This window comes from Archocentrus centrarchus, chromosome 11, assembly GCF_007364275.1.
Source record: "Archocentrus centrarchus isolate MPI-CPG fArcCen1 chromosome 11, fArcCen1, whole genome shotgun sequence".
In the NCBI taxonomy this organism is placed as follows: domain Eukaryota; kingdom Metazoa; phylum Chordata; class Actinopteri; order Cichliformes; family Cichlidae; genus Archocentrus; species Archocentrus centrarchus.
This window is the reverse complement of record NC_044356.1, coordinates 13,974,997-13,987,410: the sequence shown is the minus strand read 5'-3', so window position 1 is coordinate 13,987,410 and position 12,414 is coordinate 13,974,997. Positions and strand designations below refer to the sequence as shown.

The 12,414-nt window shown below is 42.7% G+C and overlaps 1 protein-coding gene across 1 annotated transcript in view; it reads left to right on the top strand.

The window, feature by feature from the left end:
• The first annotated feature begins 1,421 nt into the window (after positions 1-1,421).
• Positions 1,422-12,414, top strand: part of efna3a (ephrin-A3a) — a 74,656-nt gene continuing 63,663 nt past the window's right edge. The window contains exon 1 of the mRNA XM_030740436.1: positions 1,422-2,086. Within this exon, the coding sequence (XP_030596296.1) occupies positions 1,977-2,086 (110 nt within the window). The 5' untranslated portion in view covers positions 1,422-1,976. The remainder of the gene's footprint in view (positions 2,087-12,414) is intronic.

Genomic DNA, 12,414 nt, shown 5'->3' with positions numbered 1-12,414 from the left:
TTAATGTGTAGCTAAAGTGAGTATACAATCAGATTACTTTTGCAACCAGATGTAGGTATGAGGCACTTATTTTCTTCAATTTTCAGACCCAGAGGCTACAGCCATCTTCTATATACACTTTAAGGTTCGAAGTCCTGTGACCATGTGACACGATGTAATCATCATTGGTGCCCCCCCCCCCCCCCACCCCACCCCACCACACACCACCTCAATTAAAGTTTGCAGATGTAGTTCACTAGAAAAGAAAATTATTTCTACATGAACCATCACTTGTACGCCTGCTAGATTACATACCTGAAATTTTTCTAAAACTCTTCATGCCTTAGGCTCAAAGAAAATTCTTTTCAAAGGAGTGTGTTTCACACAAAAATTTGTGTGCACGTTGTGCATCTGTATACAGACTGAAAAAGATGATGTTGGTAAAGTCCTGAGTAGGATGACAGACACTCAGCTTTACATCCTGACGATTGAGCCCAGTACAAGACAGCTCTGTGTACCGCCGCTATGTTGGCTTCGCCTTTAAATTGTCATCCATTTGTATATCAAAGACAGTCCACTATGGTTGTTGAAATGTGAACAGCCTGCTCATAATTAACTATTAAATGTGTGATAATGAGTCATCTCGCAGCAGAGAGGATATTATTCTTACAGTGTGTTCTTCCAGTTTAATCTCACAGTAAACTCTGAACCTAATGTGCATGCACACACACACACACACACACACACACTCCAACTTTGACATGTGCTCTATTTTTAAGGTTTCTTATTGTGATATGAGTCATAGAAACCCTTTTTTTTCAGATATCACAGTGGTCACATTACCGCTCCACATTAGGGATCACGTAAGCGCTTGAAGGAACTCACTATACCGTATGGTTTGTGTCAAAGTTTACTGAAACACCACCTGATCAGAGAGTTGGAGAAAAAAAAAAGGCAGAAAGATCAAGGCGAAGGTATTTAACTACAAACCATTAACAAATGGGAAAATGTGGAATCAAACAAATGGATTCTTCGTATGCTGCCTCTCAATAGTGATTATTTATAGTTGGGTAGACACAATAAGACAGGGAAGCTGGAGAAAACTATCCACTGGGTGCAGCACTGACTGACTGACCCATTTACTAATTAAGAGGTGGTGCTAGACAGGCTTTTTTGCGGGGGTTATGGTTTGTAAAATCAATGTCCTTTAAACCTAAAATCCCCAATTCACCTGAAACTCAAACATACGTAATAGTAATTCTTATGCTATATTTAACTAATCAAATTCCTGCTACAATACAACTGATCCTTTAAGAAATCAATTTATTTCCCTTTTCTCCACGGTGTGTGAGATAGGCGCGCACGGTGAATGTTTTGAGGGGGCGGGGCAGGAGAATAGATGGACATGTGGGCACATCTCAGCCATCAGAGGGCGGGTTTGTAGCGTTGTGTGCGCAGCGTGTGGCTGCTGCTGCTGCTGCTGCTGATGGTGGTGATGATGAGAGAAGCGGCAGGTCACCTATAGCTAAACAAATCTTTACAGCAGAGATCCGGCGGCTCGGATGCGACTTTAAAGCGTGTAAAGAACAATAAACACCGACCTCAGCTGCCAGTTTTGAATGTGGTAGATTGTCCTGCATTTTCTTTGCCTGCGTTGCTCTTTTCTGGTGAAAGAACTGGGAAAACAAAAGGTGTAACTTGAAAAGTGCTCAGGCGGGCACGTGATAGAAGTCCGGATTGATTTGGCACAAGTAAAGATGTCCAAATGGGTCTCGTCGCAATGGGATTTGAGTTGAAGAACACGTAACCACTCAGAAGTCACCCCGATTCAACCCGTTGTTAAGGTAACTGGGAACTTGAAAAGGTGTCCTTTTTTTTCTTTTTTCTTTCTTTTTTTTGACCGCTGGGATGTTGTGAGCGACGCGTCGCCTGGGATAGAAGGAGCGGGGACGCAGAAGGAAAAGGGGCACCAGAACTGGACGAGCACCGGAGGGATTATGGCTCTCGCAACGTTTTCACTCAGCCTCATCACGCTGGCGCTTACAAACTTGCACCTTACAAGAGCCAGCAATCGGCATGCGGTGTACTGGAACAGCTCAAACCTGCTGTAAGTGGCTTTCTGCCTCCACACACACGCTCTCTCCTTGTTAGCAATTTAAGCGATGCCCGTCTTTGTTGATGCACACCTGTGCTGATAACTTGTTTACAAGACGGTGAGCATCTCCTGCGGCGACGCGCGTTTATTTACAGCAATACTCTACGTGTGTGTGTGTGCGTGTGTGTGTGTGTGTGTGTGTGTGTGTGTATATATTTATATATATATATATATATATATATATATATATATATATATATATATATATATAGTTTAAAATAAGGCATTAACCATGACTGCCTTCTGTTTATCTGTTAAATAATTCCAAGTTTCTGTTGTTTCCTTTGTTCCCAGTCATTTGAGTGCAGTAATGCATCTCCACTGGGAAACTGTTCCTGCGACTGCTACTTGTGCTCACCCCCCTGTAAAGTAGCTGCTATATAAATATTTTAATTCTATCTCAAATGTAGTCCATCTACTAACCCCCCCCCCCCACTATCGTGTCATTGAGGCAGTTTTCATTTACCTTGCTTTCAATTGCATGCTGTCTGTCATCATCCCTGCCCCCATTCAGCCTCAGTGCATAATTCACATAGGCAGCTCAAACTTTCAGAAATCAGTGTGTGCGTGCGTGTATGTGTGGTCATTATGAATAAGTATGCTTGCCACACTCACTCAAACATACCCCCGACTTTATTCTTGCCCTCTGATTCCTCCAACAGCTGTAAGGTTGCTTACCTCTGGCGAGCTTTCTCAGGCTCTATCTCTCTCTCTACTTCTATAAAGCCAGCTTGCTGTGGGGCAGAGATCGATGTGGATTCTACTGCCTTTGTCTTCTCATTAGCCAACAGTAAATTTATCTTTCTCACATTCTTTTATCTCTTCTCCTCACACAGCTTCCCTCTTTGCCCCCCCCCCCCCCCCCCCCCCCACTCCTCCCTCCTCTATCTGTGTTCCTCCTCTGTCCATTTGTATTCACCTCAGACGCAGGTCTCTCCTATCGCCTCTCTCTATCACATAGTTGGCTATTTTCTTCCTTCTCTTATTTTTCTGCTGTGTATCACCAGCCCGCCTGTCCCCCTCAATTCCCCCCGCTTTTTTTCTGCATCTCATTGCCTCCCCCACATCTGCTCCTGGTCCCTCATTCACCTCCCAGTTGGGGGCAGGCATACAGTAAACCATTAGAATTAGAAAGTTATTTGAATGCATGTGAAAGTGGGGGTGATTTCAAATTTGAATAGTTATAAAACCTGATAGAAAAAGTAAAGGTGATGCTGCAGCAATGTCACTTCCTCATTAATGTTAATGTGCGAATGGCAGAGTCACATTCAAAACTGTTTTAGATTTATGACTGCAGTTAATCCCGTCAGTGTGACATGAATAGAGAAGAGGTGTATTAACTGAGACTTAGTTGCATTTTAGCGCTGAAAAAGTGCACAGGTTTTTTTGAGTGCCATAATCAGCAGTAGTCTATCTATCAATTTTAATTAGTTGTTTGGCATGTGCTCCATCTAAAATGATTTTCACAGCGTGGGTATGTTTGCTCAGTGTAGTTATTCATTACAGCGTTAGCACATTCTGTGGCTTTAAATTGACATTTATGTGTTAAAATGACAAATATGTGCACATATTGATGAATTCAAAATGCAGTGTGTGTGTGTATGTTTGTGTGTGTGTGAGAGAGAGACAAAGAGGGAGTGCAAGGCAGAGAGGGAGGGAAACAGAGAGAGACAAAGTGCAGGTGTGGGTCTACATGCCTGCATGTGCAAAACCTTCTTTCTCCAAAGTGAGATACAAATCTCTAAAATAATGCAAAAAGTGACCCAGTTTGCAGGTAGCAGACAAATCCTCAGAGGCTATGGCAAGAATACTGATGGCCATCAAGTTTTAAAAGGCCTTAGGCTTGGAGCCATTTCTCCTACATGCTTAGAGAACCAGCTGAAGCCCTTACATGTTCAGTAATGCAGCTCTGTCTCTCATCCAGCTCTTGTTATAGAGGCAAGCTCAGGAGGGAGCAGTAAGAAATGAAGGCAGCAGGAGAGAGCCAGAGACCAGAGGCCTTTAGGGCCAAACTCTGGTTGAGGCCTTAATGTTTCACCCTTGAGCGCAGCATTCAGCACAGATGGTTACGGCACAGCTGCAAGAAATGGGATCACTTGGAAGCCAAGCTGTTTGTGCCAAAGCCATGAAAATGGCTTTTTATGATAACGCTCAGCTAGAAATGTCTTGCTCTGGTGTACTGAAAGTCAAAAGTGGATAGTCACACAGTGGATTCCTTAGTAATACTGCTCTGTTTGATTCTTTACAGCTTTTCTGAGGTAAACAACATCAGATGATTTATTATTGCTTTTTGCTATGCCTTGGACAATTTGAAACGAGATGTCCTGATTACCATAACTCCAAGAAATACCTCGGAGTGCTTTGATTACCGCCCAAGTCTGTCACGACCGCACTACCCCCCCATTAGAAAGTGTTGGCCTCAGCTTCCGCTCTCAGCAGTGTGCCTGGCCAACTCGTTACAGATGTCCCTGCTAATGGCTGACTGAGGCAAGAAAAAACACACACGCAGGCCATTAAATCATCTCGCATCTGAGGCCATCTGCCAATTAGAGGGGGGAGATGTGGAACATCTTGAGAGCATGCCGGTGCAGCAGTGCACTGCGGTAGCCTCGCCTACCCACAAGCAGTGTCCCATGCTCCTGCCACCTCCTCCCATCAGGTGTTTGGCCTCGCTGGTTTCACAGGACGCATCTCCATAATTGGGCACCCCGTGTAAGAATGATGAAAACAGCAGCTCAGCTTTCATTCAATCTCCCACTCCCTCACAAAGTCACATAGTTTCTCTACTAATGCTTTTAACTTAGCAGAACACCAGAGCAGAAAGTCTTTGCATGGGTGTGTGAAGGAATACCAGGGAATTGCATTTGAAAATGTGCCACACGTCTCTTTGCTAAATCGCCATTCCCTTGCCTGCTCAGCGAGATGAAAGCGTTCTTTGGCTGTTTGTGGCCGATACTTAGTGATTTACAGCTCAGTGTGTTTTATGCTACACATTATGGACTGATTTGGGCCCGAAATGGTGTCTGTCAAACCCCTAGAACACATAACAAAAAAACAACCCAATTCCCCACACAGTATATCTGGTGCTACAAAATAAATTATCACCTTGACAAATAGCTTCCCAGAGAGTTCGAGGAACAGCGGCCCGGTGATCAATGTTGAGTCGAGGTGCCGTCTTTCTCAACAGGCTCATTAACCACCAGGTTGGTCTGTGTGGGTGTGTAGACCCAGCTAGAGTTGGAGGCGGTCCCCTCTGGGACGGAGAGAACCTGGTGCCCTGAAGGAAACACTTTGTAGATATTAAGTTGCAGTAAAGGTAATCGTTACTGAGAAATGAAGAAATGAGAGAAAGGGGGGGAAATAGATGTCAGGTGATGGATAAGGACATTTCAGAGAGTAGAGGGAGCGGAAGAGAATGATGCAAAGTGTGAAGAATGTTATTGTAGGGAAGAGGTTACTGAAATGGAGAGATCATCGTGAAATGGCAGGAGGAACATGCTGGAAAGGTGGAAAGCAGAGAAATCTTTCAGTAGAATAAAGTGCCAGAAAGATTGATTAAGTTGGCAAAAAGTCAGGAAGGGTGAAAAAGCGCAGGTTTTACCGGATGTGGAAGTTCGGTTATTTGGCTGAATGTGCTGTAGCTGCTGTTTTCTGGGGAGAAGATACCCACAGGAGTTGATCTGTGCTAATGTGGACACAGGCTGGGTCATTCATGTGGACCAGTGCTCCGAGACAATAGCTACTGCCATTCACCTGCCCCTCTGCCCCGAGAAACATGGCGTATACGGAGCTTACGGGAGACAAGCAGATTTGCTACCTGATTACATGCACGTTCGTCCGCCTGCAGCTCTGTCTCTTGGCTGTCTTAGCAATTTTGCATACAAATGCATCTTATTCACTGGCATTCAATTTGTTCTTTCTCATTCATTGTACCACACAAGCGCCTCTAACAGCAATAGATAGTGTGCTGTTTTTCCCTTGGTTGCAGTTATGTTAAATCAGAGGGAATGTGTGTGAATAACACTGATTGAAAAGTGCAATTTGACCTTTTATGAGTTTTTGAATTAAACATGTTCCTCCATATTGAAATGGAATATTCCTCTCTCCATCTATTCAAGTTGTTTGTGGAGATATGATTGCTTGCTATTTTATGTGGTTAAGACATTCAGAGGATTAGTTTGATGAGCATTGCTTTTAAATGGATAGTTAGCTTAGTGTTATCACCCAGCGTCATTAGAACTAAAGTGATATAACCTGGTTAAAGGTTATTGGTCTGCAGAGCTGTGTTCCAACCATTTTTAGCTTTGTTGGAATCTGGTATGAGTCACATAAGTGGATGGAGAAACACTGAAAGGATATTTAATGGTTCTTATAGATCCAAGTGTGGGTGTTCAGATCAATACATTTATATGGTATGGGAAGGTGAATGGAACCTGGCCAAACAAAAACACGACCTGGTTGCTTTCGGAGCAGCAATCAATCCGGGTGCATCAGGTGATCAATTTCCAAATGCATTTTTAATTTGATTTTGTGGTGTCAGTAAATTGCCATGGAGCATTTGGTGCTAAGCTTGGGAAGCTCAGATCAAGTATTGCCTTGGAACAGCATGCCTGAGAATTGATTATTACAGGCTTGTCAGTCACTGCTCCGGGGTTCATGCTCCTTAGAGGCCTTAACTATGTTTGTGTGAAACAAGGCCTTGGTGTAGCTTCAGCAGCAGCTCCAGAGAAAGCAAAGGTTAGAAAAACACGAGTGCGGGCATGGATGAAAGAAAAATAGCCTATGTGTTTTGAATAAATCTGAGACTCAAACAAAATATGGCTTATTCCTCTGAAATGAAAAAATAAAATAAAAAGATATAGATGTTGAGTATGCGAGGCCTTAACCTGTGTAATTATTTCACAAGATAGAAATGAAAGACTTTTATCATGGCATTCTCTTCATCTGCATATTTTAAAGCAAGCTTTTTATGATCTGCTTTCCATCTCTTTTTTTCCCCAAGTTTGAAACACTTGATTTAGATTTCTTAATGCTTACAGTGAAATATAATTGACCTAAGCAAAAACTGAAGAAAAAAGCACAAACATATTAATGTTCATTTTTTTGTCTGCTGCTATTGGTACGCATAAGTTACACTCTGCTGAACAGTTTAATTAAAATTAACATGGAATTTAACGGATATGAACCAAGGGAAAAGTCTGAAAATGTCAGCTGTTCTGTTACAATAAAGTCTCCCATTCTGGTGTTTCTACTTCTTTATCCCTTCTGATCCCACTAAAGGTCCAAGGCACTCCAAGCCCGCTGAGCTTCATTTTAATGAGGGAGCTGCAGATTTTGGTGGGCCATTATAACCTGTTCACGGGCTCTGATGGGAAGCTGCCATGGGACTCATCAAAGAGCTACCTCAGGTGACTGGGAGTGCTTCTTTCTGTGGAGGAGACCAAGGGAAAAACATAGTTAGGCCCTTCATATGTCATCAAAAGCTATTAGCATTCCTGCGTTCCAAGCTTATAAAAACTGCACTTAACTGGCAGTGGGAACCCACAGGAGATAGTCCTGATCCCAGACAGGTAGAACCAATTTCAGACTCAATGATTTGAATGCAAATGCTTTCTACAAAGAGGACTTTCCAGCATCAGAATGGCAACTCCACAGTACATTACACTGGGAGTCTGCACCGCAGTGCCCGTTACCCACTGGGAAATTACATTGCTGCTATGATGAAAATGGCTGCCATGTAGGAAAAAGATCAAAGCTGTTGATAGGTGGATGGTCACTGGCTGGAGTTTGATTATTTGGGAAATGGGCCTTGTTAAGCTACATGGCCTGGAAAACAATATGGCAACCACAGCAGTTGGTCAAAATAATTTGTTTTTTTATTGAAGCAGAAGGCCTCTTCTGAGGTATGGCAATTGAGGCGGTATTTTGCACCAACTGGCGCCCTCAGAGTTATCAGTGTCCGTTCATAAAAAAGGCAGCGAGCGAGGACACAGGTTTGTGCTCTGTCATATCTTGTTCTCTGTTCATTCCCTTCAGGTCTTGAGCCGTGACAGGTCTTCCCTCTAATGCTCTTGGGTGCTTAACAACAGCCGTGTTACGAGAAGTGGAAACTGTCCTCACAGCTTAGTGGATGATACGGCTCCAGTTTTCCTTTTATGTGAGGGCAATTTCGGATATGGGCAGCGTAATAATTAGATATTCTCTTATAATTGAGATTTTTCCTATTGAAGATGTAATTATATGAAGGTCTGAGACCCTTTGGCAGCCGTCGTCTCTGTAATAAGAATATTTGAAGAAAATTGAAATCTCTCTCTAGTGCTCTGCGCATCCAGAATGACAAAAAGTAATTTGACCTCTCAGCGGCAGCAGCAGTGGCAGTGGCTTAATGTATCCCTCTTATGTTGTTAGAGGGAACATTTAAATCGGTACATCTTCAGGCGAAACTGCTCCATTACAAATATGATAGCAAAGTCTTTAAAACTTGAAAGTGTGGTGTAAGTGAATCGGAAGGGAAGCTACCTACTGGCAGAAGTAAAGGTTAGATTGTTGTCAGGAAGCTGGAGGGCTATGCTGTTCAAATTTAAAATGTGAAGATATTTAAATGCTCTGCTTGGTGAGGTAATTACATAGCGTTATTAAATAAAACACTTTTTTTTTTTTCCAGAGAGAACATGCAGCTTTTGTAAAAACGAGCTGCACACACGAGCCAGTGTGCAGTGTCTGAACCGGGATTGCTGGAAAAGGGGTCAATGTTGCTGCTTCATCGGACCAGCAACATGACAAAATAAACAATACTGTGTATGCTTTGTGAGTGCTATATAATCTTTAAAATTAAATAATTAAAAAAAAAGCAAATGATACAAAAATAATATTCTTATTTCAGTTAATATTATTTCAGTTTATCTGAATCTTTGGAGTGAAGCCTACAAGCCAGTTCAGGTAGTCAACTTGAGCGGCACTGCTTCGTACACACACGGCACGGCTCGTTCTCATGGCATATATTCAACACGCCCTTCCAGTTTGGTTGACTATTTAATGCTACATTCACACTAGGGAAAACAGTGGTTAGAGACTTTGGCAAAACAAAAATTTTTGCAACTGCGTGCAATGAACTTGGAATCTTGTTTAGTTGAGATGTTTTCTTTGAATATGGGGATCAGGTCTGTGACCTCTCATAGCGGGTTGCTGTCTTCAAAGTGACTTTGGTGTATCAAGATGGCATTAAAACAGCAATAACTCAGAGTCAGTTTGTGATTAAATTGGGTCAGTTTGCATTACTGTACATGCATTCTGTTTGAGATAATCTGGCAATCAACTGGAAAAATTGCAAATATATTGCCATATATTGTAAAGCAGTCCAAGCTTTTATTAGCTGTTGGCACGACCTTAGCTAGCAACCTGTGACTCACTTTGATAATGTAAAAAGGGTGATTTGAGTAAACTCCTTAACTCATCAAAGCAAAGCAAAGTACACAGTTCAGTTTGGCAGTGCACTGGGTCCCCTCACGCTGCCATGAATCATTTGAAACTTCAGTTGTCTGACTGAAACGAGGCCTGTTTAGGTCTTTTCCTCATATGGATGAAAAACGGGGTGAAAATACTTCTGTTCCTCAGGACTATTTGCTTTATTATTGATTAGGGATAAATGGGTACAGGAAAGATACATTTTGTAATTGTTCAGACCTTTACATAATACAGCACGCAGTACAGTCAGCAGATGACTCAGTGGTACTACACTCCTTTCTTTCCACCCATGTTTCTCTATCTTCAGCCTCATCATTTAATCAGGTCTCGTGTTGGTCTGCATTAAAAAAAAAAAAAAAAAAATCTATTCCGAATTCATTTGCCGCCTTGATGTGTAAATTCAGTTATGGTTAATACATGAGCGACGGCACATGCATAATTATGACTGTACTCACACACCTGCATTCCCCCCCCCCCTGCATTTGGAGAAGTCATGACTCAACACACTACTGGCATCCTCCGTCACTGAGGGTGGGAAGGTTGGTTGGTGGGGCTGCTCCAGCCTTTGCTCTCTGCTGATCAGTTTGAAGCAGGGATGAGAGAAGCAGCTCTACATTGCAGTCTGTGCTTTGCATTTGTTAAAGCTCCAAGGCTGATTTGTAGAGGAATGAGAAGAGGTGGCGCCCTGCTTGTTATCACAAAATTTTGAAAGCCGTACTATTAATGACCAGATTATTGAATATAAGAGTCTGTAATCTACCTGTTCACCATGCCTCCTGATTAAACTGTGCAAATTCTCCTCTGGCTATGTACTAATCTGCTGCAATGCTTTGTTTGTTCGCTTATTTATTTGGTTGGTTCAGCTAATTTTCAGCAGCTCCGGGCTATATGCAGCAGGCATCTGTGAGTGGTGCCCTGTTGGCCGTAGTGCTAAAGCTACATTTCTTACTTACTGTGAGTGTAGTATATGCAATGTTTTCTCATGGTAACAACCGGTGTAATGCAGCATAGCACTGTGTCTAGACTAGCATGGTGTGTAAAACTGGGAATCACACAGAGACGAGCCCAGCGCCTCACCATGCTGTGTGTGGGTGTATAGAATATCAATGTCCTGCTGTGCTCTCTCACTCTGTGTGTGTGTGTGTCTGGCTGCTATTAGGTGGCATTTAAGGTGTTTTCATGTCTCAATGTCTGTCTGGGTTCTTGGGTGTGTGCGTGCACCCTTGTTTGATTGACTGTCTTTGAAAGCACAGTAATGATTCTGTCTCCTTGTCTTGGCCCTCTCTGTCTCTTTTGGTCAGTCTTTCCCTCACGCCTGCATTTCCTTGCTGTTGGTTGCGTTTGCCTCGCAGAGCAGCAGCACTCTCCGTCTTCCTGCCGTGTTGTTTGAAGTGTTTTTGCTCAGCCTTCTGTTCCTGCTACGTTCTCACCTTGTGTGTAGTCAATGGGAAGTCCCTGAAGACTGCCTCGCTCAACTGCATTGCTGTGCGTGGGAGGGAAAGTGGGCACTACCACCCATTTACCTCCCTTTAATTTATCGCTCTGTTGCAGTTGAAAGAGTGAATCACATAGGTCGTATCATTATTTAGAAATCATCTCGCTCATAGATGTCGTAGTACAGTGGGAGAACACGAGATAGGCTGTGGTTTTCCTTTTCGCTGGGTTCTTTGTGCCTGTGTGTCTTTCACTATAGGATGAAATATATGTACTGTGAGAGATAGATGGTTATGATAAATAGATTTGCTTTTGCAGCACTTAAAGGGATTCTGTGCCACTTCCCAGGAGGAAGAGGTAGAAAAAGTTCTGACAAAAAATAACCAAAAGGAAGAGGAAGAAAGTGAGGATGGGGGAGGAAAATGTGAAAAGGGGGACTCGCAAGAAGGAGATACAAAGCATTTCTAAGATGTAAAGGCTGACAGTGGAGTGGAGGTGGGGATAGGCCAGGAGGAGGAGGGGGGGAAGGAGATATTTGTATGTAGAGGAGAGGAAGAGTCTGCATGGAGAATATTAATGGTGTGTCAGGAATTGGAGTACCTTTAAAGACTTCAACCTTTTCTCTGGTGCTGATGTGTACTGTATCAGAACAAGCAGCTTGGAGACACTGCTGGAAAGTCAGGAAAAATAGCAGAACGGGCAACTGCCACAATGACTGTTCTGAACCCACACGCAATATTGTACCAGGGTAGCATTTGCATGGCACAGATTGTAATGGCTACGAATCAGGACATAGTAATGATCCCACTGATAGGTTCATCATTCAGATCATTTCCAGTGCTTGTACAAAAGGGTTGGGAGAGTGGACAAATATATCATGATATATTGTGCTAACAATGATTAGCCAAGTCCATTGTTGGTAGTTTTTTCAAGCTATTTCTTTGCATGATTTTTGTCTTTATAGGTTAACAGTTTAGAGTTCTGCCTCTGTGAAAATTCAGCTCTGTGATTAATTCCTTCCTTCTTGTTGTGCTGAGCTACAGTTGAAAGTTGTACGCAGACACTGATAACACTGCTCTGACGTGGGAAACTGGCATTGAATGGTCAACAGTATTTCCCACAGATTCTGTGTGTGATGGTGGTGTATGAGCACGCATCTGGTTTAGTACGCGTGGGTGTGCATGTGGCTCCTTTCCCGGTGCATAAGCTTTCTTAAATGACTTAATAAATAATACAGTTTCTTCTCTACAAATATTTTATTTGCCCAGTACTTTGTGTCAGTAAATAAGTAATAAATATAATTAGATGCTTCTTCAGTGAGTCTCTCATCCTGCAGATGAACTCCAACTCTACTGTCTTGAACTGCAGCTGGTGAAAGTAGC